This window comes from Nipponia nippon, unplaced genomic scaffold (assembly GCF_047370975.1).
Source record: "Nipponia nippon isolate SJK-2023a ecotype South Korea unplaced genomic scaffold, ASM4737097v1 scaffold_13, whole genome shotgun sequence".
In the NCBI taxonomy this organism is placed as follows: Eukaryota; Metazoa; Chordata; class Aves; order Pelecaniformes; family Threskiornithidae; genus Nipponia; species Nipponia nippon.
In genome coordinates this window covers 15,490,723-15,517,497 of record NW_028262324.1, presented here as the reverse complement: position 1 = coordinate 15,517,497, position 26,775 = coordinate 15,490,723, and the positions used below count along the sequence as shown (strand labels likewise).

General features: G+C 45.2%; 1 protein-coding gene across 2 annotated transcripts; it reads left to right on the top strand.

The window, feature by feature from the left end:
- The first annotated feature begins 234 nt into the window (after positions 1-234).
- PRPF6 (pre-mRNA processing factor 6) lies at positions 235-26,688 on the top strand. 2 transcript variants are annotated; one of them, XR_015702961.1, is made up of 22 exons: positions 235-415; positions 1,089-1,257; positions 2,035-2,153; positions 2,599-2,677; positions 3,628-3,804; positions 4,654-4,809; positions 5,514-5,608; positions 6,320-6,476; positions 6,689-6,851; positions 9,770-9,888; positions 10,532-10,750; positions 12,393-12,515; positions 13,297-13,418; positions 14,573-14,711; positions 15,699-15,818; positions 17,021-17,197; positions 18,104-18,237; positions 18,723-18,814; positions 20,910-21,024; positions 23,077-23,203; positions 23,563-23,716; positions 23,993-24,128. XR_015702961.1 is itself a non-coding variant. In XM_087749913.1 (21 exons), exons 1-21 carry the CDS (start codon positions 345-347, stop codon positions 24,143-24,145), a joined length of 2,826 nt encoding a protein of 941 aa, XP_087606039.1. In that variant the 5' UTR covers positions 235-344; the 3' UTR covers positions 24,146-26,688. The 2 variants fall into 2 exon arrangements, 1 of the variants encoding a protein (XP_087606039.1); XM_087749913.1 differs by lacking the exon at positions 23,563-23,716 and having other exon boundaries at positions 23,993-26,688.
- Positions 26,689-26,775: the final 87 nt, after the last annotated feature.

Here is a 26,775-nt window from a genome sequence, read left to right as displayed (position 1 = left end):
CCATCACAACCCTTTGGGCCGCAAGGCTCTGAAAAGACCGAACCTTCCCATTTGTGGGGTAGGGAGTTGTGTTTGCCAGGACAACGCTTATTCCTTGCCTCTTCCCACCGAGAGACCCGCTGCGCAGCCGTGTGCGGATCCGCTTGGCACCGCCACGGCGCCAGGGGGCGCTCTGCTGCCCCCGCCGCGGCGGGAGCGGAAGTGCCGCGCGGCCCGCCTGGGTAGCCCCGCCCACTGGCACCGCCTCTTCCCGCCGCCGCCGCCGCCGCTCCCCCGGTCGGGTCCCGCCGCTCCGGCCCCGCTCCCGGTCCTGCTCCCGCCTCGCCGCCGCCCTCACCAGCGCCATGAACAAGAAGAAGAAGCCGTTCCTGGGCATGCCCGCGCCCCTGGGCTACGTGCCGGGGCTGGGCCGCGGGTGAGGCCCTTCCCCCGGCTCCCCCGCGGGCCCGGCCTAGGCCTTCCCCGCCCCGGCTCCCCCTCACGGCCCGCCCGTCCTCCTCGCCGGGCCCCAGGACGCCCCCGGGCCCCCTTTGGTGCCTGGCCTGGTGCCCATGCCGCGGCGGGACCCTGCGGGCAGGCCGGCGGCCTGCTCGGCCTCTCAAGCGTTATTTCTATGAGACGGTTCGCGTTCAGATCGGCGGTTTTCTTATTTAAATGCGGGCCTGGTGCCGGGGATAAGTTCCTGGGTGCTCTAGACGCCGCTGGCTGGTAGGGGATAGTGTTTCTCCGGGTTTTGGTCGTGGGGCCCCGTTAGGAATCATTAAATCTGGGTGTGTTTGTGCTGGGAGTGGTGGGGTTGGTGGCGGGGGGCACCGGGAGTTGCCCTGTGCTGGGTGTGAGCTTTGTTTGTTTGGTAGAGCGATGAGCTGGGTGATTGCAGTGTCTTTGTAGATAAAGTTTTTCCCTATAAGAGGACAGTTTTTTTTCCCCCAGACTTTGTGAACGGTAGGGATGGGGACTGGCTGATGCCATTCTTGTACAAAAAAAAAGATATTTTTATTGTCTAAGTAATAATTTTGACAGACTGCCTGTATAACAAACAGTGGGGTTGTAGCGTGCTAAATAGCTCTACTGGTTTATCAACACAGAGCCACAGGTTTCACCACCCGCTCTGATATTGGCCCCGCACGTGATGCCAATGACCCCGTGGACGACCGCCATGCTCCGCCGGGGAAGAGGACTGTTGGGGATCAAATGAAAAAGAATCAGACGGCCGATGATGATGACGAAGATTTGAATGACACCAATTATGATGAGGTGATGAGATTTTCATCATCCTGGAGATGTTTTTCCCCAAGTGGAAGAGGAGTCCTTTAGCTCCCTGCTCTCTTGCTATGAAACGCCGTATTAGCTGAGGTTTCAAAGCCAGAATTTCCTGTAGTTTGCTAGCAGCACTTCCTTTTTTTTTCCTTTTCTTTTTCTTTAATTGGGACCTCATTATACACAATAGCACAGTGCTTGCAGATTTTTGTTGTGGCGTTGGTCCACGTATTGTGGTTTAAATATCTGTACAGAGCCCTGAGAGTTTTGGGAAGAGATCCATAAATAAAATATTAGTTTAAGTGCTTTGGGGGATGTATGTTGTGTTCTCCTGCACAAATGAAATCTAAATTCTTGTGTTTTGACATATATTTGTCTTTATGTGGCCTGTGTAGTCTCTTGTGTTTAAATCCCACTTTGTTTAGTTAAATGTTGTGTTATTTTTGTTTGCTTTTAGTAGTTAAAAAAAAGAAGTGGTTAATGGAAGAAAATAGCCTTTCTATACTGGCATCTCATTGCTTAAGAGAAGCAATTTTGCTTTTGAAATGGTGTGGGAGAATAAACACTAGGGGTGGTAGAAGAAAGCTGCTTTTATTTAGGGATGTGTTAGTCTGATGCAATGTTGTTGTTAGAAATAGCCCGCTCCTGCATTTTCGTTGCTCTGGGTAACTGTTGGCTGTAGCAGGAACATAACGGGAGCTTTAAACTGAGATACTGCTTTTTTTTTTTTCTTTTTCCCTTCTCTTTTCCCTCTTTCTCTCTCCAAATTCGTAGTTCAATGGGTACGCTGGGAGCCTGTTCTCAAGCGGTCCCTATGAAAAAGATGACGAGGAAGCAGATGCTATTTATGCAGCTTTGGATAAGAGGATGGATGAACGCAGAAAAGAAAGAAGGTAGGATAAATTACAACACTGGCGTGGAGCGTTTTCCAGTTACTTTGTGTTTTGGCGATTTCCCCTGCCTCTTCCACTTTCCCGTTCAGATTTTATCCTTGTCCACTGGGTATGTTTTCGGAAGCGTACACAGTTTTTATTTGTTTTAATGCCGTACCTTTGGCCCTGTGGCTTTAACTTGTTAAACTCACTACCTGGTCTACAGGTAAGAGGATGTTAAATACTGCAGTTTACTTGGTTGGAGATGTCTGTTTTTAGACTATAATATTGTCTTATTTGATAAGACATCTCTGTCATTATGTTGATAATCTAAGTTTGGGAAAAATGTTTGGTTTTTTTTTTTACCTTAGCTCTGATCAAACACATTTTTCTGTATTACCAACACTTTGTTTAAAGACTTGCCGAGTGTTACTTTGAGCATAACCTCAGTACTCCTTTTCCTAAGGGAACAACGAGAAAAAGAGGAAATAGAAAAATACCGTATGGAACGACCCAAAATTCAGCAGCAGTTCTCAGACTTGAAAGTAAGGAAGAAAAATGTTGCCTGAAATGTGACTTTTGTCTTTGACGTATGGGCAATGAATGTATGTTCTGCATTTCTTTATTCAGATTTTGTCTGTTAGCAAACAAATGCTTTGTTATGCTCCAGATTAAAATTGCTTTCTGTTGGAAAAATAAGTAAACGAATACGAAGCTGGCAGCTAGTGGTGCGGAAGCTCTTCTTTGTGTGACGCTCTCTCAAGTGCTGCAGTATAATTTTCAGTCAGTCGCAGTTGCGCGGTTACAGACGGTATAATTGGCAGTGCCGATTTAAATCGAAGTGGTGGTGGTGGAATCTGCAGTGAGCGATAAAGCAATGTTGTCCCTCCTGACGGCGGCGTTCGGAGCTGCACTCAGTTGATGAAGTGGGTGTTTGAGGTACTTCGTAGGGATATGGGAGAACGCAGTGATTCTGCCTGTTGAGCGCTTTTCTTGTGGATACACAAGGTAGTGAGATTCATGCGAATTTTGATACTAGGCTTTTGTTTTGTGCTTTATTGTGGCTTCACATCAGTTCTTGAGAAGGTGCTACGCTGCTGCCTGAGGGACTGATAACTTGTTGGCGTTGGAGTAGTAGTTACGCAGGATTTCCTGACTCTACATTTTCTTTTCAAATAAAATGTATTGTTTAAGCTATTGTCTAATGATTAGTAATAAACCACTCAATGCTGCAGGCACTAAGATTAATCTGAATATTTGTAGCACTGAATTTAATTACAGAATTGATTTGGAATCTCAGTCTGGACTAAAACCAAATTCTAATTAAATGCATCTAATTCTTTTGTACATTGGATTAGAAAAAAGCCTGACCTTTGACCTTTAAGTGTTTAATTGATCTTGAATTCTTTCAAGAAAAAAATCTATTAAGGAATTAGAGCGGTTAAAAAGAACAAATTTCTACAGCAAATAACGATGACAACTCCTGTTTGAATAGCGGAAGCTAGCAGAGGTCACAGAAGAAGAGTGGCTGAGTATTCCAGAAGTTGGTGATGCCAGGAACAAGCGTCAGAGGAATCCTCGTTATGAGAAGCTGACTCCTGTCCCCGACAGCTTCTTTGCAAAGCATTTACAGTCAGGGGAGAACCACACTTCTGTGGACCCACGCCAAACGGTGAGTGCGAAAGCCAACCTGATGAAGATGCGATCTGTGCTTCGTAATTAGAGACGAGGGTTAAACTGTGCGTGCATTAGTGGGATTTGGCAAAAAAGGTGCTTGACTAAAAAACTCGGTGTGGTTTGGGAGTCTGTCAAAGGAATTGCTGGATGTTAAATTCCTGTGCTTGCTTGTCTTTCAGTACATACCCATTGCCAGACAAAACTCAAGGATAGACAGGGGAGGATTGGTTCTTTTGCTGAAAATGGAAGAAAATGTGTTTTTTCCTTTTCTCTGGCTGTAGAATGGTGATAATGAGTTTTGTGAGCATAACCGACATCCGTTTCTGTTATAACAACATTTTGCAAAAACGGAACAGAAAATAAAGTTCAGTTTCACCTAATGGTTTGCTCAGCCCTGGAAGAATTGTGTTAAAAAAATTATTTGCCTTACAGTCAACTGAAAATGAAGTAATTTAGGTTGTTGCTACATGGCCGCAGGCTACTGTGGTCATACGGTTACAGGGGAAGCTGACTGGCCCTGAACTGGCACCAGATGTCCATGGGACTTCTTTGTAGATATTCTTGTTTAAATGTGCTAGGTTTAGATGCTTGTGCTCAAATTTTTCACTTTCTTGTTACTTATTTCACTGACTTGACTAAACTTGAGTAATTACCTTCAGATTGGCAAAACCTGTATGAGAAATGCTTTGCGATTCAGGGAAGCCACTGTTTCAGCAGTACCTGTGGGGTTTTGGCACCCCTGTCCTGTAGCCACTGGAGAAGAGCAGATCAGCCAACAGCCTGAATTATTTTTGAAATCTCAGAAGAGATTTTAGGACTGTATTTCTCTCGCTCTTGTTTTTAGCAATTTGGCGGATTGAATACTCCGTATCCAGGGGGCTTGAATACTCCATATCCAGGAGGAATGACACCAGGCTTAATGACACCTGGGACAGGTGAATTGGATATGAGGAAGATTGGCCAAGCCAGGAACACCTTGATGGATATGAGGCTAAGCCAGGTAAGGATGTTGGAAGGCAGGATCTGTCACAGGTGTACCCGGGGTTGGTGTTGTGCTGCTATTTAAGGCCTGGGTTTAGGAAAGGCTTTAATTCTCTTGGGTGTTAGAAGAAACAGCTCAGCTCTGAAATAATCTTGTACTCCTCCCCAAATCTCATGCCCTCTACACTGATAGAATTTCCTGAGAAATAACAGTTTGTCCCTGGAAGTCTTGGTCAGTGTGGGAGAACAGACTGCCCTGTTATACCAGAGGTGGACTGCAGGCAAACGGCTCTAGTAGTTTTACCAAGGGAAGCGTATCCCTTATCCTGTGTAGGGACGCAGGACAAAATGCTGAAAAATACTGCTCTTAAATTGTTGTTGACTTCTGTTCTTTTTTGTTGATTTTCCCATCTAAATCTGGTTTAAACTAAAAAGATGGGCTTTAGCTGGCAGGGCTGCAAGACCTTTTGGTGACTGAAAGCCAAGCTGCTCGCTTTCTGGATTTTCACTGGTACTAAATTTTTAACGTTGAAGTCGTGCATTTTAGAAGTGGAAAAAAGCTAATAAGCAAGGCTTTGTGTTTTCCTCCTTTCTTGGCTTTGGTAACAGATGAATGTCTGGGTTTCTTGTATAGCTGCAGTGTCTTTTCCAGTCTTTAGTGTGTGCAGGCAGACTGGGGGGCTGTGAGTGGTCATTTCAGTAGCGCTGACTTGACTTTCCCAGGTGTCGGACTCTGTGAGCGGCCAGACTGTAGTGGACCCGAAAGGATATTTGACAGACTTGAATTCGATGATTCCCACACATGGAGGAGATATCAAGTAAGTTTAAGAAGGATTAACTGATTTATCCTCTTATAACAGCTGCGATCCTGCATATAAATGGAAACCTGTCTGAGCGGGTGGCTTTCTGCTAGCATTTAATTTGTAAAAGATGCTAGGTGAGTTTTTGAGGATGAATTCTTTTAACATGAGATCTGGTATAGTCTTTCAACTGACGTATTTAGCATCTGACCTGGATGCATCAATTGTGGGGGTTGTTTCTATTCTGTTCTATCCCTGGACTAACGTGCCAGAGTGATGGCAGTGCCTGGCTGCCTGCCAGCCAGGAAATAACCTGGTTAATTGTACCTGTGTACTGCTAATTTAGGCTTGATTGACAACCTCTGAAAACCTCTTTAACCTGAAGTTTGACACCTGTTTCATAAAGAATTGCCATTTAAGTCAAAGTAATATGTGCAAATCAATGCTTGTGCTTATCAGCTTCCAACTGTGAGTGCCCAGCTGTAATTCCTAAAAATCTTGCGTAAATACTTAACTGGTGTTCACTATGATCTTGCTGTGTTAGTGTATATTTGTAAGCTTGCTTGGGTGGTGTGTAATTTGTGTCACCAGTATAGGAACATTTGAGGTCACAGTTACTGTGCGTCTGAGCGTGGCTGTGAAGAACTGACTGTAAAGCACTTACGGCTTCAGGAGAATTATTTGCTAGCGTGCTGAAAATTTTCCTGCCTGTCTTTCCTTCTCCTTTAGTGATATCAAGAAAGCCCGTTTGCTCCTGAAATCTGTACGAGAGACCAATCCTCATCATCCGCCAGCCTGGATAGCATCAGCCCGACTGGAGGAGGTCACTGGCAAACTCCAAGTGGCTCGAAACCTCATCATGAAAGGAACGGAGATGTGCCCCAAGGTCAGAGTTGCTTTGCTTCCCTGCTGATCCTTGTAGGACAGTAGGAAAAGGTTGTGGTTACGAGCAGCAGCATCTCTCTGTTAAGCTTGTATCAGGCTATATCTGATATAGCTTCACTGTCTGCAGTGTTAAAAGAGCACATGTATAGCTAGAAGCTCTAATTTTAAATTCTTGTTTTGATGTAAAGGAAGATTGTTTCTTTTTCCTGACAGAGTGAAGATGTTTGGTTAGAAGCTGCTCGGCTTCAGCCTGGGGATACAGCCAAGGCTGTTGTGGCCCAAGCTGTCCGCCACCTTCCGCAGTCTGTCCGAATCTATATAAGAGCAGCAGAGCTGGAAACAGATATCCGTGCAAAGAAACGCGTCCTTAGGAAAGGTGAGAGCTTCTGCAGGGTCAGGGAACAAAGTCTGAGTCTCCCCCTGTTTGTATTGCATTGTCAGTTGTTCAAGATGTGTCCATAAGTTTACATGCATTTTTTTTTTTTTTTCATCCTTGGTGAAAATACAGTTGTTAATAATGCGTGCCTTAATGGTGGAACTTGCTGCTATTGAGTCAAAGGGTAGAGTTGTTGAAGCATTTGTAAAACATCCTTCAGCGGAAAGCTGCTGTTCCTGAGCAATTGCACAATGACATTTCACTTACCAAAACCAATTCCGTCTTGATCAAAGTTAGATACATAGATGAAAGCAATTAAAAAAATGATGCTCTAAGGAGAAAAGGGTGTTTTAACCATCACCTTGTGATACATTTTGGAAAAGATACTGGACTTGGTGTTTGAGTTCCAACTTGTCTGTAACCTGTTAGAGACCAGAGTGATTCCTGGTGGAGGAGCTTTAGAGGCCTTGGGGTTCTCGTGTCGTTGAGCCTGGTGGGCCCTGGGGTTTGCTTTACTGTAGCAAGTTCTGCGTTCTTGACGAACAGCTTTCCTCTGTGGTGCTTACCTAAAACCTTGCATCTTCTGTTGTATTGCACTTGACCGTTTTCCTCTTTTGTGGAGTTACTGTCTTTTCCAAACAATGATCTCTTTAACAGCAGTTTGTTGTGTTGTCCTGAACCCAGGCCTTCCTCGCAGGTTCATAGTATTAATTCTTTGATTACTTTAAGTTACTGTGCCTGCATCAGTAGAGTTTAGATCCTTCATGACTACTGAATTGTATCAATTCTATCTCCTGACTGCAATCCAGACAGGGAAAAGGTCTGGATTTAATACATTTACTAAATCATTGTGAAGCAGTCTACAGTATTGAATGGCTTGGCTTCAAAGGAAGTAAATTGCCTCCTACCTCTTACTATTGCCTGTAAAATTGCACATCTCTGGTGAAATCACCTCTTACTGCATATGAATGAAAGGCACTTAAAGGTTCCTACGTTTGAAGTTGTAAGAGTTCAGATATTAAATGTTCAGTAGCTTTTTAAATTTTCATTGGCTAAGCAGTGCAGTGTGCTGTGAAGTGTCGCTCCTGTGACACTGTGTGTCCTTCTCAGGAACAATAATAGATGCTGAACAGAAAAACACTTTTAAATGAGCAGAAATAGATTTCTGAGGCCAGTTCAGGTAGGACAGCATCTTGTGTGAAAGCAGTGACTTACGCATTAAGTACTTAGTTTTGCTTTAAACATTGTATTTGCAAAGAGAACAATATCTTGCTTCAGTTTTTTGGAACCACCTACTTAATCTCTGATACAAAGCTGTTAGGGGAATGGAACGTGATTTATCCTTCTCTTTCCAGTTTCTGCCTGTTAACAGCTTCACAGTGCTCCTCTGCTACCTAGGGAACATCAGTAACATGATGCTTGGAGCTGTTTGTATATACAGCCCTAAGATAAGTGGCAGTTTAACCCATTATTTCTCCTAAAATAAAAAAAGACTGACTGCCAGGTAATGTCACTGGAGTGTGATCTTTCATAATGTTTCTCTCGTCTGCTGGCTGTGTGCTTTCCTACCATCCAGCAGAACCTCTGGAGTTTTTAAAGCCTCTCTCTGACTGGAGAGCCAGCAAGCTGAGCGTTTAAAATGCGTCTTGAGGTGTAAAAATCGAACGCTGTATCTATGAAAACATGTTCTGTCCTGCTGAGTGATGCTTTCGGCTCTTGCAGGCTGATATTATTCACTTCAATTCTTCAGGAAAATCTCCTGCTCCCGCAGACTCGAGGAGAAGCAGTTAATGCCCGAATCCTCAGTGCACGCTGCTTGTAAATGCTCTGTGTTTCTGCAGAGCTGGGATGTGTCTGAAGTTGAGGCTCAGCAGTGTGGCTCTGCCTTTGCCGGAATGCTTAAAGGAACAGCCTTGCCTAGAGTCTAGCTATAGTTTCCCAGGAGGTTTAGATGCCTCTTCCCACCCGTTTCTGTGGCCCTGCTTGCTTTATTGAAGAAGGATGTGCTCGGTCCTCTGTTACTATAGCACGTTTGTGTACAATCGCCATGGAAGCAATGAAACTACTACTGCAATGCAGCTAACAAAGCTAAAAAAGCCCAAACCCTTTAGTTTCTCAATGTATCTTGAAGATACAAGGTTATAAAGAGACAGACTGAGAAAAAGCGGCTGTTTAGACTTTAATGTTTCAGACAGCGCGTGTAGGACGGTCCGCAGAGAATGCGGTTTCTACCAGCAGTAGCTAACTCTTGGACAAGATTAAGGAAGCCTCAAAGACTCTTAATTAGATGCAGCCCATATTGCATTGCTGAAAGAACACTTTGGATTCAGTGGCTTAGGGTATTCGTGTCAGCGTTACCTTTAAGCTTTTATGCATCCTCCTGTTTTATTTTTGCATAGCGGGCCCGCAACCTTTTGGGAAGTTAAACTGGGATTCCTTAAGCTGTCAGGAGATGCCTATGGGAAAACTAAATTGTGATGGGACAGTTTCAACATCTAAGGAGCAGGGTTATGTTGTTAGTTAGTATTGAAGATGCTTCTTTTTTATAAAGGGAAAGCCAGCGTGATTAGGCTACCCAATTTTGAGGATCCTACAGATGTTCATTTGCTGAGACTGGAGGCTTCATTCAGCTAGGTGTTTTACTGAAGAGGGTGCAATTACAGCTTGTACAGGGAAAAAGCTCTTGGCTCTCCAAAACCTGTTTCCAATTAAAATTATTCAGTAAGTTTTTTTTATTTTCTGATTTTAAGTTCTCATTGTTGAAGCAAGAGCTAATATAAGTACAGTTCCCTCCCTTCTCTCTTTCAGGAAATTTCATCTGTAATAGGACAAAGCCTTTAATATATCATCTTTAAAAAATACAGTTCTCTTTGGTAAACTACTTTGTCATGATTAACATAATTGCTTTGCCTCTCTAGCCCTTGAGCATGTTCCAAATTCAGTGCGCTTGTGGAAAGCAGCCGTGGAGTTAGAAGAACCTGAGGATGCCAGGATCATGCTGAGTCGGGCTGTGGAGTGCTGTCCCACTAGTGTTGAAGTAAGTTTTAAAAAAGCAGAATAAAGCAACCCCCTACACGCTGCTTTAGGTTGGCGGTAGGGTTGTGAAAACGAAAGGCAGAGTAAGTGCAGTACGAGTGTTCTATTACACACTTTATGCCACAGTGAGAAGGATGTGATGAGTAGTGGACTGTGCTTTTTTTCGCCAGAGTTAATTGTCTGGTGGTCATTATATGCCTCATTTTCCTGTGTAATTGTTACGTTAGTTATGGCAGTGTACTGCTGTGCCTGCTGTAGCCAATTAGCCATGTTCGTGTTCATGCCTCGACAGCTGTGAAAACAAGCATACGTATAGCCTGGAGCATCTAAAATATAGTTTCTGGAATGCTGAACGAGAGTGTAATATTCAGTGTTCAAAAGATGATGTGGACAGAAAATGAGTGCAGCAGCCCAGCAAACGGAGATGATATCTTGAGGTGATTAGGCTTGAGCTTTACAGACAGTAGTAGACTCTTCCTACATTTCTCCGTTCGTATTCTGCGGCCTGCTTATGCTACGTGAGGACAATTGCCAACTAGTAGCAAACAGCATAAAGCTGCTTATCTTTCGGGGCCGAACCTGCCATATGGCAGCGTTGTCATCTCCTTGTTCTAATCTAAAATACATCTTTTGTTGCTCCGCAGCTGTGGCTTGCTCTGGCAAGGCTGGAGACATATGAGAACGCTCGTAAAGTCCTTAACAAAGCCCGTGAGAATATTCCAACGGATCGTCACATCTGGATTACTGCTGCCAAACTGGAGGAAGCCAATGGAAACACCCAGATGGTGGAGAAAATCATTGACAGAGCCATCACATCTCTTAGGGCTAACGGTGTGGAAATCAACAGAGAGCAATGGATACAGGTATTTGCTTGGTCTTGGTTAGAGAAACAGACGAACTCCTCAAGTTCTGTTTTGAAGGCTATCGATGCAAGATATTGTAGGATAGAGTAATTTTGCACTAGGCTTATTGGTGGAGATCCCCAGGAAAATACAAGAGGCGAGACTAAAAAGCTGAGGAGAGCCAAGGCCATAGTTAGGTGATACTCTGGGGTAATGTTGTGTGTGCTGAGCTGGGGAATGTCTGGTTTACTTCTGTCTTGGAAGATAACCAGCTTCAAGTTGAAGCAGCTGCTGCCTTAAGTAGGACAGAGGCTTTAAGCCTTCAGTGAAAGATTTATGTATTTTTTGCATATGTCTCTTTTGGCTTAGAAGGTATCTGTTTGCCAAAGCAGTCTGTCAGATAGTGTTGTAAGAAGTCAATATAAATATTGCCTATGCCGCAGGCAGGAAATACTCTGTTAGTCCTTTATTGGCTTGTAGTCCTGAGGCTGTGCGGAGTAGTCGCAGCTGGCACGTGCAGCTGTGTTGTACAGTGACGTTTATAAAACGCAACCTCTGTGCAGGTTCATCCCAGGTCATCGTATTTTTGATGTTCTGTACTAGAAAAGCAGCAAAAAGTTGTAGGGGTTTCCAGTGTTTTCGTCACATTCAGAAGCTGTGGAGCTTGAGTTTCTTGAGTTAGTAAGACACTTCAAAGACTATTGCCATCTAAATGGCTTGATGTACAGGTTAAAAGAACCTCTTTCCTCCCGAATATGTACTGTGCTTTCTTTAAGCATAAGTCTGTAAACTAGTTTACTACTAAAATTACTTACAGTGGGTCAAAGCAGCAAAATGTTCTTTGCACGCTGCTTAAAAGAGTATTGATAATGAACAAAGTGTTTAATATTAAATGGATACCCTTGTTAATGTCTAAAAGAATTATAACTTTCTTTACAGCGGTAAAGCAATTAAAGGTTAATTTCAAGTTCTGTTTAAAACAACACCACAGCCTCTGCATCGTTGTCTTCTCGCGTTCCTTTTCAGTACTAGAACTGTTCCGTTTCTGTTATCTGATCAGAGGCCTTTTTAACAAGTTTAAGCAAGACACGCTTGGCTTTCCGAAAGCTTTGTATGTCAGAAAACTCCACTTCTCTGTATATGCTCTGGTGAGAGAGCCTTTGCACCTTTAACTTAACACCGGTTGAGGGTGTATTCATTTAAATTCAGTTATTGCTTAGCCCTTACTGAGGCGTAAGAATCAACCCAAAGCTGAAAGAAGATCAGTAGTTTTGATGTTACAATTCTTTCTTCTCAAATTCTTGCAGTTTTTTATTGGCCAGGTCCCGGCTTGGCCCAGCCCAGGGCAGGTCAGTGGAGCTCCAAGGGGAGACTTTTCAGGCTGGAAAGGTCACGCGTTGTCACACTTACTCCTTTTCGGCGGATGCCGTTGACATGCTCTGTTTCTTAACCGACTTCTGGTCGATTCTGTGTACAGCTACAGCACCTTCCTTGTGGGTGTAGGTTCGTTAGTTAGTGTCAAGATATGTTTGAGTAATAAGATATTTTGAATGTGGCAGTGACCCACGATGTCTCTGTGTTTGCGCGTGAGGAGTTGCTGTTGCGGAATCTATCTTCTTGTGCTGATTTCTCAAAATGAGCAGGGCTTTACTCTTGTTTCTAGGATGCCGAGGAATGTGATAAAGCTGGAAGCGTGGCCACGTGCCAGGCGATCATGCGAGCTGTGATTGGGATTGGGATTGAGGAAGAAGATCGGAAACATACCTGGATGGAAGACGCAGACAGTGTATGTCCAGCTGTGATGCTGGTTTTTGGTTTGTTTATTTTTTTAATTGGAGGAAATTGAACTGGAGCCTGGAAAATGAAGTTTTTTTTATCAGTGGAAGTGGTTCCCACAACATCTGCGTTTGGCCAGTCTGCCTCTCAGCAGGTTATTGTATCGTAGGGCTTTTTTCAGATTTGAATTTTTACCAGCAAAAAGTTGGCATTGTGATAGATGGGTTGCTGGGGTTTTTTGTTTGGTTGTTTTTTTTAATGTGTGTGATATCAACGGAGATTGAGGTCTGGTTAAAGGAACTGGGAGTTCAGTTTCAAGGCTGGGAGTGGGTAAAAGTTTTACCAGGCTTTCTTTGCTTTAGGGGAGTAGTTTGAACATGCGCTAAAAGCTAAATTATATTTCGGCATGAGAAATGTCCACTTCGCTGGCCTTGAACTGGGCTTACAGCAGTAGGGCGGTGTGTGCTGTGACGCTTAGTTTTGCCTGTGAAAAACAAATGAAGTGCAAACAGGAGAGCGTTTACAATGCCTTGCTAATTTTTCAAGCTGGCCTGTGTCAGTCCCAGTGAAAGGCCAGTGATACTTGTGCTCTGATAGAGGGATGCTTGAAAATTTCCTCCCTGCTTCCTTTTAAAAAGCTGATAGTAACTGTTCTGTTCTGTGTAATGCCCCAATTCGTGTATTACTCTGAGTTATTGAGTTCTGCATTGAATTACACGTGTGTAATTCTTTCTTGCACTTGATTTCGGTGCAACGCTAAACCGACTTAGTTCTGATCTGGTTTTCCTTAGTGTGTTGCTCATAACGCTCTGGAGTGTGCCCGAGCAATTTACGCCTACGCCTTGCAAGTGTTCCCAAGCAAGAAGAGCGTGTGGCTGCGAGCAGCGTACTTTGAGAAGAACCACGGAACGAGGTATGTGTGCTGCGTAATCCTTGGGTGGAGGGGTTCGTCCTTGTCACGGGGCGACAGACTGGGGAGGAGGAAAAGCTACGAGACGATCCCTGAAGCGGTGTGTTGCACGTGCAGAGTTCAGCCGGTGGAAACTCGCTGGCGTTGTTTGCAGGTCTGACCTGCTTTGTTATTGTGGTCAGAACATCTTTGGTTTTTTATGAAGTCATAAAATTTTTTGGCAATAGGGATTACTTGGTTAAAATAGCTATGAACAGGCAAGGTAAGGACAGTCACCTTTGAGAAGGCATTTCTGGAAAAAATTGGGAATACGTATCACCTAGAAAGACAGCATGTGTTTAATTTAATTTTCATAGATAAACTAATTCATCACTGAAGTTGTCCGAGCGTCTCTGGCATTTTCTGATTAGCCATGCTGTGAATGCGTATCACATTCTGTATTAAGATTGGTGACATACTGTCGCAGCTCAGGCCTCTTACTTTGAAGTTTATCCATAAAGCTCTACGCATCTGAAAGTTTCTGCCCAAATTTTAGAATAAAGCAAACAACCTATGCAGCAGACAACTTACGCACGTGGAATCAGCCTTATTAAAGCCAACAAGGCTGTTGTGTGGAAGCGACTGCAAGTGCTGAGTTCTGCCTCATTCGGGTCTTTTTTTTTTTTTTTTTTTTTTTTTTTTTTGGAACAAGTATGGCTTTGCTTTTGATGTTGTTCTCCCATGTTTCCCAGTGGTGGCTGTCTTTTAAGCCCCTTGTTCTACCTGAAAAGTATATTTTCCAGAGGAGGAAAAAAAAATTCAGTAAGATCAAGCCAGCTTCATCTAATAATTCTGAAAAACTTCCTCTCTCAGTTCCTCCTAAGGTTTGTTAAGAAGAGTGGCTCTTTCCAAGACAAATGAGCTGTTTGTGTGCAGGGTCTTTCCGCAGAGGCTATCAAACAAAGGTGTCTGAACAATAAGCCGTTTGTGGAGCGCTGATTTCAGAACCCTTGTGAAAAAAGACCCCACCCTTTCCTTGTTATGAAACAACTTATCAAGGTTTACAACGTTGGACTTTGCAACAATATTGAGAACATTGAGTGATAGTGAAAATGGTGTGTGAGAGCTCGCCTTTGGCAGTATTTCGAGTGGTTGTAACTTGCTCTTTCTTGTCTCAGAGAATCCTTGGAGGCTCTTTTGCAGAGGGCTGTTGCTCACTGTCCCAAAGCAGAGGTGCTCTGGCTCATGGGAGCCAAGTCCAAGTGGCTGGCAGGAGACGTGCCAGCAGCCAGAAGCATTTTGGCCCTGGCTTTTCAGGTGGGTATGTTAGATTTGTGTGATGGTGTTAAGTACCGCTGGTAAAGGGTACAGAGTAGGCTTTTTCTGTCAACACCTGCTTCCTGCTGCCTTTCAAAATGATGGGGGCTTGCGCTGTTCTTTGATTGTTTTATGTGGCAAACTGTTCTCCTGTAAAATAGCAGCAAGCTGGAAGCAAGAGAGTATTTACTACTCTTTAAGTAGTGCCACACCAGGTTCTGAGTTCGCTAATTTTACTGCCATGGCTCCCACCAACCCCAGTCATGGATCAGAATCCCCTTGTGTTGGGCCATCTGTCCCCTCAGTAAGAAGGGTAGCGGTCTGCCCTAATTAAAGAGGTTGCTGTGTTACTTACGCCTTGGACCAAACCCACTAATCCACAGCAAAATGAAGGGAATTGTCTGCTGGGTGCTGAAAGAAAGATGGGCAGAGCGATACAGTTCTAACACTGGGAATGAGGCTTAAAAGCTAAGTGATAGCAAAACTGAATGACAGGTTCTGAGATGGAAGGTAAAAGATATTTACTTCCTAAATTTGTTCTTGGTGCTTTTTGTTACCGTCCTGAAGACTTTTTGACGTGGCTGCCACTGAAATGACTTTTATTGGAGGGGTGTTCACAGACCTCAGTTGGGAATTCAAGCTTCGTTTTTTTTTGCTCAGGGACAATAAAATGAGGGTCTCGTTGTGGCAGACCCTGTGATCTTTTCAGTATTTAAACTGGAAGTTCAGAAGATCAAGCATTAATGCTTTTCAACAATTGAGAAGCATCCAACTTCTAAACTGGCATATATCTTTGTGTGGCGCATCTGTTTTGGAGAATTTGTATAAACTTCAAAGGTCAAAGAAGATTGGGAGGAGCTTGAACTGAAAAAAATGCTAGTGTGGATTGACAAAGCTCTGATTTCAATTTTAATCTGGATCAAACGAAGGATTAAATCTGCTGTTGATTCACTGTATGCATTTGTCTGTCATTTTATGTTCTTGCAGGCCAACCCCAACAGCGAGGAGATCTGGCTGGCTGCCGTGAAACTCGAGTCAGAAAACAATGAATATGAAAGAGCAAGGAGGCTGCTGGCAAAAGCTCGCAGCAGTGCCCCCACTGCAAGGGTAAGGATGTGTGAAGGGTCTCGGCCACGGGGGAGTTGAGGCGGAAGGAGGAGTTCCTTCGGTTCTGCGGCCTTAGTGATTGACCAGATGGCTCCCTGCCATTGCCTTTTGCAGGCATGTGGCCGCTTTGCTGCAGCGCTTCTCCAGCGAATTGCGACACAAAATCACGGCACGATGGGAAAAAAAGGCTAGGATCAAGTGAAGGGTTTCAGTTTTTTTTACACAAATGGCAAAAGTCAGGAAATTCCCAGTTTACAGCTGTTTGTATAATGTTCATGTTGCATAAAAGCGTATCTTGGAAAAAAAGAGAGAGAAAATACTTTCACAGAAGACTCACTTATGCTTGCCGTGCTAAAGACAGCTCTGGTCGAGTTTGTTGTTTAAAGTTACACTCTTGTGTTTAGAGTTACTTCTGGTACGATAAACTGTGTTGATTTTCAGCTCTTCATACAGAACCGTTTTAACTTGTCCAAGTAAAAGAAAAATGAGTTTGCCTTCCCCCTCTGCCTCCCTCCCCACCAAATTTGTGCTTCATCTAGAGCTTTTAGGCTGTCCTCTTCCTCTTTTGTCAGTCAGGGAGCTCCTCTCCACTCCAGCCGGCAGCTGGGGCTGAAGCTCTGGTCTCGGACCTCTCTTGCAAAGTCATAGGGAGGGGAGTTGGGGAGCGTGGAGGGCAGGGATCAAGGAGTAGTGAAACAGCCTTTGGTCTATGATGTATTTCTCACAGCTGTAACTTCCACGTGTAGTTAAAAGAAAGGCATTTGGAGGCAGAAAAGTCAATGTACCAGTTTGTAATTAGCAGGATAACAGTGACAACTTGAAGCCGTAAGGAGGAATAGGTGGTCTTGGTAGCTCGGATCTGAGGAGATCAGATTGTGCTGATGAAGTGGGCCCAAGTTTGTTAATTGGTTGTGCCCTTAAAGCTCTGCTCTTTGTACAAATATTGCACAAATGTCAACTCTCTGCTAATAAGTGAGGTACACATTGATCATGCTGTTCCAACTCCTTTAATATTTGCCTTTACCTTTCTCATTGTTATCTGTTCCCACTATTATTTAACCCTGTGTTTTTTTTTTTTTTACTTTAAACTGTAGCTAATCAATAACATTCTAATGCATGTGTAAAAGTGGGAACCCGCTGCATTGACAGAGTAATGGTTTTTCAATGGCTGCTAGTGATAAACAGCTCTGGTTCATTCTCAGGTCTTCATGAAGTCTGTGAAGTTAGAATGGGTGCTTGGGAACATTGCTGCAGCCCAGGAGCTTTGTGAGGAAGCCCTGAAGCACTACGAGGACTTCCCCAAACTGTGGATGATGAAGGGACAAATTGAGGAACAAAAGGAGCTGGTAGAGAAAGCACGGGAGGCTTATAATCAAGGGGTAAGCTGTATGTTATTGCAAGTCTGCTTTGTGCTTCTGACGGGGGGGAGGTACCCGTCTTGGAATCAAAATGGAGTGGGCTCTGTCTCAGACTAACCGAAGAGATGCTTTCTGTTCTCTCTGTCATTGGTTAAAACAATAACAAACCAAAAAAAGTTAGGACCTTGAAATAAGCAGCAAGAATTTCTCTTACCCAGGATCCATGTGGAAAATGCACTTTCTTGCTCGAAAGAGTTTGCTGTATGCTTGACTCCTCACCAGTAGGGGAAAAAGTCATTGCACAATAATTCTCTCAGACCTGTAAAGACTAAAAGTGGAATTCTTAAAAGAAAAGCCTCCTGAGGAGCTCCTAGATGCACACGGTAAAAGGAGGTGGCCTACAGAGCACTCGTGTCTCTTTTAAATGGGAATAGGTGTCCTTGGGTATAAATGCTTCTGAAACTTGTCAGCCATGAAAGTAATATGGAGGCAGGTTTCTGGCAGTCCTGGTATCCTAATGACTTCCCGATATCCTAATGACTTCCCGGGCTTCGAAGGCAGTCTGTTTCCTGCACACTCTGTTGCTGTGGTTTGGTTATGTGTAAGAGCCCTCTGTTTCCAGACGGAGCACAAATTGTAGATGTATTATTCAGGGAGGTGCATTCTTTCTCTTGCTGTGGGATAGCTCAGTCACAGTTGACGTACCTGACTCTGTTGGATATAGGCGAAGCTTGACTTCTGTACTATTCTGTAGGTAAGACTGACTAGGAGAAATGTGAGCGACGTAATCAACTTTGTCTCTCTTCTTCTAAACTCTCCAGGAGGATGCAGGGAGGGAAGTTCTTTTCTATAGGGGTTAAAAGATTTTTTTTTTATTTTTTTTTTTTCAAATCTACATATTACCATACTTTTTTTTCCCCCAAACAGTTGAAGAAGTGCCCCCATTCCATACCCCTGTGGCTCTTGCTGTCCAGGCTGGAGGAGAAGGTTGGGCAGTTGACTAGAGCAAGAGCCATCTTGGAAAAGTCTCGCCTAAAGAACCCAAAGAATCCAGATCTCTGGTGAGTTGTGTGGAGATGAACTGAATTTGGGCTACAAAGCTAATGCATTCTTCAGGCCAGCTATTTTACAATTTTTCAGCCATTTGAGCCTGGAACTTATGACCGTACCCATCCTAGAGCTTCTTCTGGACTGCCAACTTTTTCTGAATAGCAGAAATGCTTTGGTGATCCTGGCTATATGCAGCTACACTAAGGAGCTGGGGACTAGTTATTCCTTTACTGATAGTTGTAGTGCACAGAGCATGAAAAGCCAGGGATCTTTCATTTCTGTAATAGTCCCTTTTTCAGATTGTTTTTGATCTAGGCCGTTGTAGAATAAAGGTCATGTTTATTTTTAGACAGAGAGGAGTGGGAGGGTGTCAGTCATCTATTCAGAATATGGGCAGATATTTGCAATTTCCAGTGACCTTCATGGGACTTGCTGTTTGTTTCTGCATAGTGAATATATTGTCATAAATATCGTCACCGAGTCCCTTCCTTACCAGGTTAGAGTCTGTGCGACTAGAGTACAGAGCCGGGTTAAAGAATATTGCAAATACTCTGATGGCCAAGGCATTGCAAGAATGCCCCAATTCAGGTGAGCTGGATCTCATTTCTATCTTAAACACGGTTGTTTTGCCCAGTTGATAAAGGCACATCTTTTTCCAAGATGTCCTTTCTTGGCCAGGTCTCAAAATACTGTGTTTTGAGAGGTGTCAGTCATCCTTCTGCAAAGGAAATGGTGGGGGTCTTTGTGAATAATCCCAGTTGCTTTGTGCTGTCTCGCACCAGAGAGGTCACGGGTTGGTGTTCGTTCTGTTTCGCTGCAGTATCCAGTATATTATTGGGTCCGTGGTCCCCAGTTTGTTGCCAGGTTTCCTGGGAAAGCATCTCGGATATGGGTGGCTTTTCTCTGAAGCTGGTAGAAGTCTGCCAAGATTTAAAGTTGAAGAAAGACTCTTGAGTGTTTGTAGTTAGGAAGTTCAGTGGAAAAGGAATGGGTTTTTCCTTGTCTCATTGGAGGACGGCTGGCCGTAGCAGACTTCCCGTTGCTGGCTTGCCTGCACTGGTTGCACTACTGACCGTCTGCCTAATAACTTGTGCTGGCAGCAAATTTCGGTCTTCGTCATGGTTAGGGGATCATGTACCATAGATGTTTAGTCCTGGTTTTTGATTATTTTAACTCATTTAAGAAAAGGCTAACAGGTCATATAATGTAAGTCAATTGGTTCTAACCAGCAGTGGAAACACTCGCCTCTTGGGATGGGAGGAGAAAGTGCATAATGCTTCCCTGTTTTTTGGCAGAACTGTGGGAAGACTTAATTATTTAAACATGTTGACATCTTTGGAGAGAAGATGTCACATAACTACAAAATGTCGTGGTCTGCTGCAGGGCAAGCCTTTTTAGCTTGCCTTCAGGCTAGGTTTTGAAAGGTGTTTAGTTGGCGGCTGCCTGAGTCCCAGTGAAATAATTGGGAATTAAGTGACTTTTATGACATGATAAACTCATTGCAAGCCACTCACCATGCGAGTGGGTCAACAAAGCAGTACCACCCAAGTTCCACTTTGTTTTGTGAATGACCTAATGCTTAATGAGCGTTTGCCACCACAGGCTTTTTTGCAGAATCTGCCTGTTGCTATGGAAATGGGCAGCAAGATCTCAGTTTTTGTTTAAATAAAATCGCTTCCAACTCTATCTTAAAACTCTACAAACCAGAATAAAAGCCTGCAGGAATTAGCTCGTTGGACACCTACGGTCATCTAAGCTAGAGGCTTGCATCCATAGATTGCTGAATTGATTCTTGGTTGCTTATGGCTGATGTAGGCAGGCTGCACAACGAGTAAAATGGAAATATAATGGTGTTTGTGTCCTCAGCAGGCCTGAAAAGAGAGGCCTGAAAAATGTGGTTTGACCCTATATTTAAAGAGCAAGAAGAGATCTGCTTCATTCTGTCACTGCAGTCGTCAAAGCTTGTGTATGTTCCCGTGGTGCAGTTTATGGGAAGCGAGAGCACTTTGATAGAGTCCTGGCAGACACGAGCTTTCAGGCTTTGCTTTGAAGTGAGCAGCAGGTATGGTTGGCTGACATGAGAAACTGAAGATTTCATGCTCCTCTGAGCGTATTTCCTTTCTTGCTTTTGGCAGTGAAAGGAACTAGGGATTAAGCCCGGCTTTCCTCGACCTACTCTGTCCTTCATCGTACGTGTGGAGAGCCAGCATCAATAAGACTGTGGTGCTCTCTGGCAGCCTTGAAACTGCTTCCAAACAGTGTACTTTGCACCTTCTGGGGCTGCTTCTGCCGCTGCAGATTCCCATTCAGACAAATGGATATCTTTCGCTTTTGAAATGCTGAGTTGCCCACCCTGTTCCGTTGCTTGCAATGTCTCATCTGAAAGGCACGAGCTCTGGGCTAGCGCACACAGCGTAGGGAGCGCTGAAGCTGCGGCAGGGTTATGGTACGGAAACGTGCAGAACGGAAGGTCCGGCGTGGTGCATGCCGTAGCTAAAAATTCAGAGTACTGAAGGACGTATCCATGCAGCAAAAGTGATCTGGGATGAGGGTGGGGCACAGATAACCACCAGGGTGGGGGCACTACTGCTGCTGGCGTTAGAGAGCCCTGGCCTGATGGCAGGGTGGGGAGGGTTAATCTCAGAAATAACGCTAAACAATCTTCCTTCTTGACTTGATTAAGGAATCCTGTGGTCAGAGGCAATTTTCCTTGAAGCGCGACCGCAACGAAAGACCAAGAGTGTGGATGCTCTCAAGAAGTGTGAACATGACCCACACGTCCTGTTGGCTGTGGCCAAGTGAGTTCCTGCGCTTGATGTAGTAAAAATACCCGTTTCTGTGTGTGGCTGCATCCATGATGAAACATTGCACTCAAGCACGACCGTGTGATTCTGGCTGCAGCGGCTTTAATAAGCCTCAAAGCAAGTAACGGCTCTCAAGCTGTCTCCTAGTAACTGTGCAAATCTCTGCCTTGATTCAAAGCAGGGGATGTCAGCCTCCCCTGGAGCTGTTCTGCTGGGCCTGGGACTGCGGCACAGGCAACAATACATTCACACGGAGTCCTTTGCCAGTGCTGGGTATTGGCACTCTGAAAATTGCTATCTTAGTGTCCCTTGAAAGGGATTTCGGTGTGCTTTCAGGTGAAATAGGCTTAATTAAGTTTTTTTAGGATATGTTTTAAGTATTTGTGAAAATAGGGACAATTTTTGCTGGTTATTTTTCAATTTTCATGTGGCTGACCGTATTCTTCATCTTTTCTCTCTATCCTAGATTCTGTCAGAATTTTTTTTTTAATCCTGAGCTAAATTCTGTGCTGTTGTAGTCTTCTCCCCTCCTGAATTTCTGCTATGTCAGTTTTCTTCAGTTGCGGTCCTTCCCGGAATGCAGGCTACCAGTCATACTGTAGTTTGCTTCGCTGAAACGGGAAGATCATCTACGAGCCATTTTCTCCTTGTCTAGATCGAGTTGTGAGGCTTCCAGTGGTGAAAAAGCGCTCTTAGAATTGACTCACGCCATAGCCTTTCCGCTCTGATGTGCGAACGGCTCTACAGCAGTCGCGATTGGAACAAACCTCCTTGTCTTCCTTTGTGAATACCAGAAGAGGTTAATGCAGGAAGCATTTCACCCAAACAGTTGCCCAATTCTTTCACAACTCTTTTTTATAAGCCAAAGAAAACTGTAGGATACACTCCAGTGACTGCAACGCTGGGTTCTGCCAGATAATGACAGCTGACTTGTTCAGCTTTAGCAGCAAGTGAGAAAAATGTTAACTTTTGCTTTATGGAAACTGCTTCCAGGCCCCTTCTGGTGCAACCTCAGGCAGTTTAGCAGCTAATCCCGACACAAACAGCTTCCACCTCCCATCACGGCTTGCATGTAGGTACACTAATACCGGAGCATCACACATCTGTGAAAACCTTTTGTTAAATGTGTTGCTGAAAATGGCCACTGCCTGCAGGTGTTGAGCCTCTGCTATCACTGTTCATGCTCTTCTAAATCACAGTTTATTTAACAGGGAACAATCAAGAGTATTATAGGGCTTAAAAACAATCACATAAGCTGTATAATTTTATGACTGGCTAAGCTCTTTATGACGGATGGCTGTCTGATTTGATAAAGACCTTAGTAGCTCAAATGAACTCTTTAATGCAAAGGAGTGAAACCAAGAGACTATTGACTCAGCTGGTTAATTACTGGGGAGAAATTGCAGAATTCACGAGTACTTTTTTGAAATGGCAGCGGTCGGGCTGGGCGCCGGGCTGGGATTTGAGCGTGGAAGCTTACGCGCTGGCCTCTCCCCGTAAAGTGGAGAGGACAAAGTAGGTCTGCTCTGCTAGAGCACGCTTCGTGGATGGGAATGCGTGACCGCACACAGCCATGGCTCCGGGAACGTGCACGCAGTTTTCAGCTTTTAGAAGTTATTTAATTGTTAGATGCTAAAATCGCCTTGAAATATTAAGAAATTGGAGGAGGGGAAATAGAGGTAGGCATATGATCCTGTCTCTTTCTACACCAAATCAGGAACAGCAAAATGAAGCAATTGAGTTAGCAAAGATGGAGCTCAGAATAACGCTTCCCTTCTCAGGAGTGTCTGTCTCGTCCTGGGGCCGAGTTAACCGGCTCCGCTGCGGGGAGAGCGGAGAGGAGGTGGTGGGTGTTCTTTTTGCTCCTCTCCTATCTCTTCCCTTCCCGGGGGAAGGACAGTCACCAGATGCCTACAAAATCTGCTGTTTCCTTCTTGGGAGAGCAAAGAATTGAAATATCTGTAGAGCCTTCAAGTGGGAGTGCTTGCAGACCGGCACGTTCCTCTGAAGGGCTAGTTGTCGACTCACTTTGGCTTTTCTCAACAGGCTGTTCTGGAGCGAGCGTAAAATAACCAAGGCCAGAGAGTGGTTCCACCGAACAGTGAAGATCGACTCTGACCTGGGGGATGCCTGGGCTTTCTTTTACAAATTCGAGCTCCAGCACGGCACAGAGGTAAGGGTGTGCCTGGGAGCAGGGAGCTGGGGAAGGCAGCAGGAATGTTGGTTACCCAGTCGCAGGGATTGCTGCAGCGCTGGGCTGAGCACGCTGCCGCTGCCTGTGTGGCTCACAGATGAGGCTGTGGCTGTCACGCCTGGTCATGAATGAGCATGAACAGGCCTGCGTGGTGGTTTTTAAAAGGCTCTGTCGTTAGCTGAGCCGTCTTTCAGGCTGCTTTGCTGTCCACAGTCATGCTAGTTCGTGCAAAAATCTATGAAACCAATCTTCCTTCTGTAAAATGCGAGCGTTCTCGTAGGACGTTTTCCTGTAATTGCGATGCTGGGTTTGTGTAACTAGTCCCGTTCCTTCACAAGTGTCAACTACAGGTTGCACGTGAACGCAGCCGGAGGAACAGTCTGTTCTAATCTCCTACGGCAGTTTTTACTGCCTGATACTACTGAAATGATGGGAGTGCTTATCTTCTGACTTCAGAGAGACCTCCCTCACTTGACAGATCTCATGCAACTGGTAATGCAAAGGAAGTTTCTGCTGCAGTTTCTCTGGTGTAGCCAAAACTTGCTTGACCGTAATTTGGCCACTTTGTTCAGCAAGGCAGGAGGGTTGCTGCCTCTGAATTTTGACTCGGGCTTCAATACTGCCTTTAAAAAAAATAAAACAAAAACCCCACCATAAGCTTTGGAAGAGCGTTTGAATCGGGGAGGGGATTGTTTAAATTTTTGGCTCTGTGCTGGAACAAACCAGGGCATTAAGAGACTTGCAAACTGTCGTTTTTCTTCCTCATAGGAACAACAAGAGGAGGTGAGGAAGCGCTGTGAGAATGCTGAACCTCGCCACGGAGAGCTCTGGTGCGATGTCTCCAAGGACATAGAGAATTGGCAGAAAAAGATCGGAGAGATTCTCGTGCTTGTGGCAGCCAAGCTTAAAAATACCTTCTAGAGCGTGCTGGCTTCGGCTGCGTTAGTCATCTCTGTAGGACTCGTCTGCTTACCTGCTTTCGCTGCATTCGCCCTTACGGTGGCACAGATTTCGGAGGACGGGAGAGCGGTGGCGCTATGAAAGATCTTCCTTCCAAAAAGCAAAGCTGCTGCCTTCTCTTCCCAGTGATAGCGCTCTTGGCTCATAGGACGCGGTCATCAGCTTCTGCAGCACATCCGAACGTCGGTGCTGGTGTCACGTAGGGTTGACAAGCAGCCTCGTGAGGCTCCCTTGGCGTTTTCATTTTGCTGCCTGAATTCCCCCTGTAAATACAAGCTTTAATTAGCGCTTGTCTGGATTCTGACGTTTCGCGGTTCCTCTGGGTTCTTCCCTAGCATGCATCCCTGTCCCCTCCTGTCCCCCTTTGTGCAGTTTCTTTAGCGTTTGGCCCACCTGGTGCTGGGTCCCTGTCCGCAGATCTGGTTTGTTGCTGTTGGAATACGCTGAATGTCCTCGGAGGAGAGGAGGGGAGTCTGCGGGGGGAGGACCAGCAGCTGAGGGGACAGGCTGGGCTGGCCTCTCTTTAGTTTTTTGCCACGAGCCTGGTTTAGCTTGGTCGTCTCTGCTGGCAAGCTGCAGCACAACTCAGAAGTATTCCTCAAACCTGAGCAGATGGAGCGTTTTGTGAAATTCAAGAGCGTGTTTTTAGAGACCTTTTCCTCGTTTCTTTTTTTAAATGTATATAGTATAACCTTACTCTTGTAGGTGTCCGATTTCATTAAGCACATTAAGCACAGTGGTATTTTAAAGTAACAAGGCAAAATCCAGCTATCCCTGAAGGCCCTTTTGAAGGAACAACCTTTATTTAGAGCTGTTGAGAGACTGTGCACTTTTACTGCGTGCAGTTGGGATGTCTGAGACGACTCTCTTCAAGTGCAGACGGAAAAAAGCCAGTTCATGAGAGGAAAAGCTTTGTGTTTGGGACCCTTTGTAAGCTGTCTTCAATTTTCTACACTTGTGATCTGTGTTATTTTCACCCTTGAAAACCTGACTTTCTTGTGATCATTGAATGAGAAGCTGTGATGTCTTACATGTTAGGATATAGCAGAAGTATCCAGGTCTGTGTGCGCGCGTTGTATAATGTATTTAGTTGGAGGAGAAAACCCCTTATCACTTGTTTGGACAACATGTATAAAATACAGCTGGTTGGGTTGTTTTTGCTTCCTTACGTTCTCTTTGAATGTCATCTTGCCCTTTGACTCCGACTGGGAAGAGCGGGTCTGATAGCAGAAACCTTTGAACTTATCAGGCTCCCACCACCCTGGGAGCGTATCTGCCCGCGGTGGCTACACCGAGTCGCGCTGCAGCCTTTTGCCAAAAAGGATGAGAAGCCCGTCGTTTAACGCTGAAGTAGAAACGGTTGGTCTTGAAGCAAACTCCTGTTTTTGGGTTTGTAACGGCAACTCTTGTGCTTTCTCTGGAGTAGCTGGTGAAAGCATGTGAAGCTGCGTTTTCCTTAAGGAGGGGGTAGATCACGGATGTCCCGTGGCATTGTAGTTTCCCAGAGGTGAGTGAGAGGCGTTGGGAGTCGAGAGGCTCTCGCTCAGGGATTTCATGCCATCGCTGGCATCCTTCCTCTCTGGGGGCTTGTGCAAAGGGGAAGGGAGGGGAGTTTGGGGAGGAGAACGGAGCCATCGCTCTGTTGTGAAAAGGAGAGGGTAGACGTGTGGGACGGGAACGTGGCTGGGCAAGGATTTCAAGATTGAGCCAGAAACTGCAGGAGAAGAAAAAAAAAAAGTTTAAATAGTTCTCAGTGCGTGCTGTCCTTCAGCGCCTTGTGCTTCTCGCACGGCTTTTACTCGTCCTCCGTAACGTGATCTGTGTGAGCGCCCGGCCGTGGGGACGGTATCCCGCTTTGCTGGGAAGGCAGTACGGCATTTCGGTGGCTGCGGCTCTGCCTAGCGCAGCCGAGCGCTTGGGAAAGCCGGGTGCCGGTGGCGCACACGTTCCTCCGCCCTCCGGTGCTCTCGTTCGGCGGCTGCGGAGTTGAGATGGGGAAGGACGGTTGGAACCGCAGCGGCCTGGCTTTTCTTGCTTGTAACTTGCGATCGGAGCATCTCCCTCGCGCCCGGTGCTGTGTGCGCCCCCGATCGGGATCCGCGCGCTTCCCCTGCCCCTTGCTCGGCTGGCAACACCGCATCCCTTAAGGATTTGTTGGGAAAGGCTACCCAGGAGCCTGGGATTGAGAAAACACGGGAAGGCCTTGCTGGGGTGGTGAGGGGGGGGTCGTTTCCCAGGGCTGGGGTCCTGCGCTGGAGGCGGCACCGCGTCCTCACAGCACCGACCTCCTTTTGCTCTTTGCGTCTGCAGCTTCCCGTTCCCCTGGCCCAGGGGGGCTGCGTTCCGTATTTTTGGGTTCGGGGTTGTTCTTTTTAGATTAAGGGATCATCAATCTTAGAGCCTTTTAATGTTTGTAGATGTCTTTGTGTTTTTTAAATGGATTATAGCACCTACAAATTCTAACTATATATAGAACTCAATAAACAAGTTATATGGGTCCTGTCTGCCGCGGTATGTTGTGTATGCTGTGGCTCCCCCTTCGCCTGGAGGAACGTTCTTGCCAGGCAGAGGAGAGCTGGATTGTTCGACCC

Excerpts from the sequence above, each read along its gene's own strand:
- PRPF6 (XM_087749913.1), top strand. The coding sequence starts at position 345 with ATGAACAAGAAGAAGAAGCCGTTCCTGGGCATGCCCGCGCCCCTGGGC. Across the intron at positions 2,154-2,598 it reads GAACGCAGAAAAGAAAGAAG|GGAACAACGAGAAAAAGAGG; the intron begins GTAGGATAAATT and ends CCTTTTCCTAAG. Across the intron at positions 6,477-6,688 it reads GAACGGAGATGTGCCCCAAG|AGTGAAGATGTTTGGTTAGA; the intron begins GTCAGAGTTGCT and ends TTTTCCTGACAG.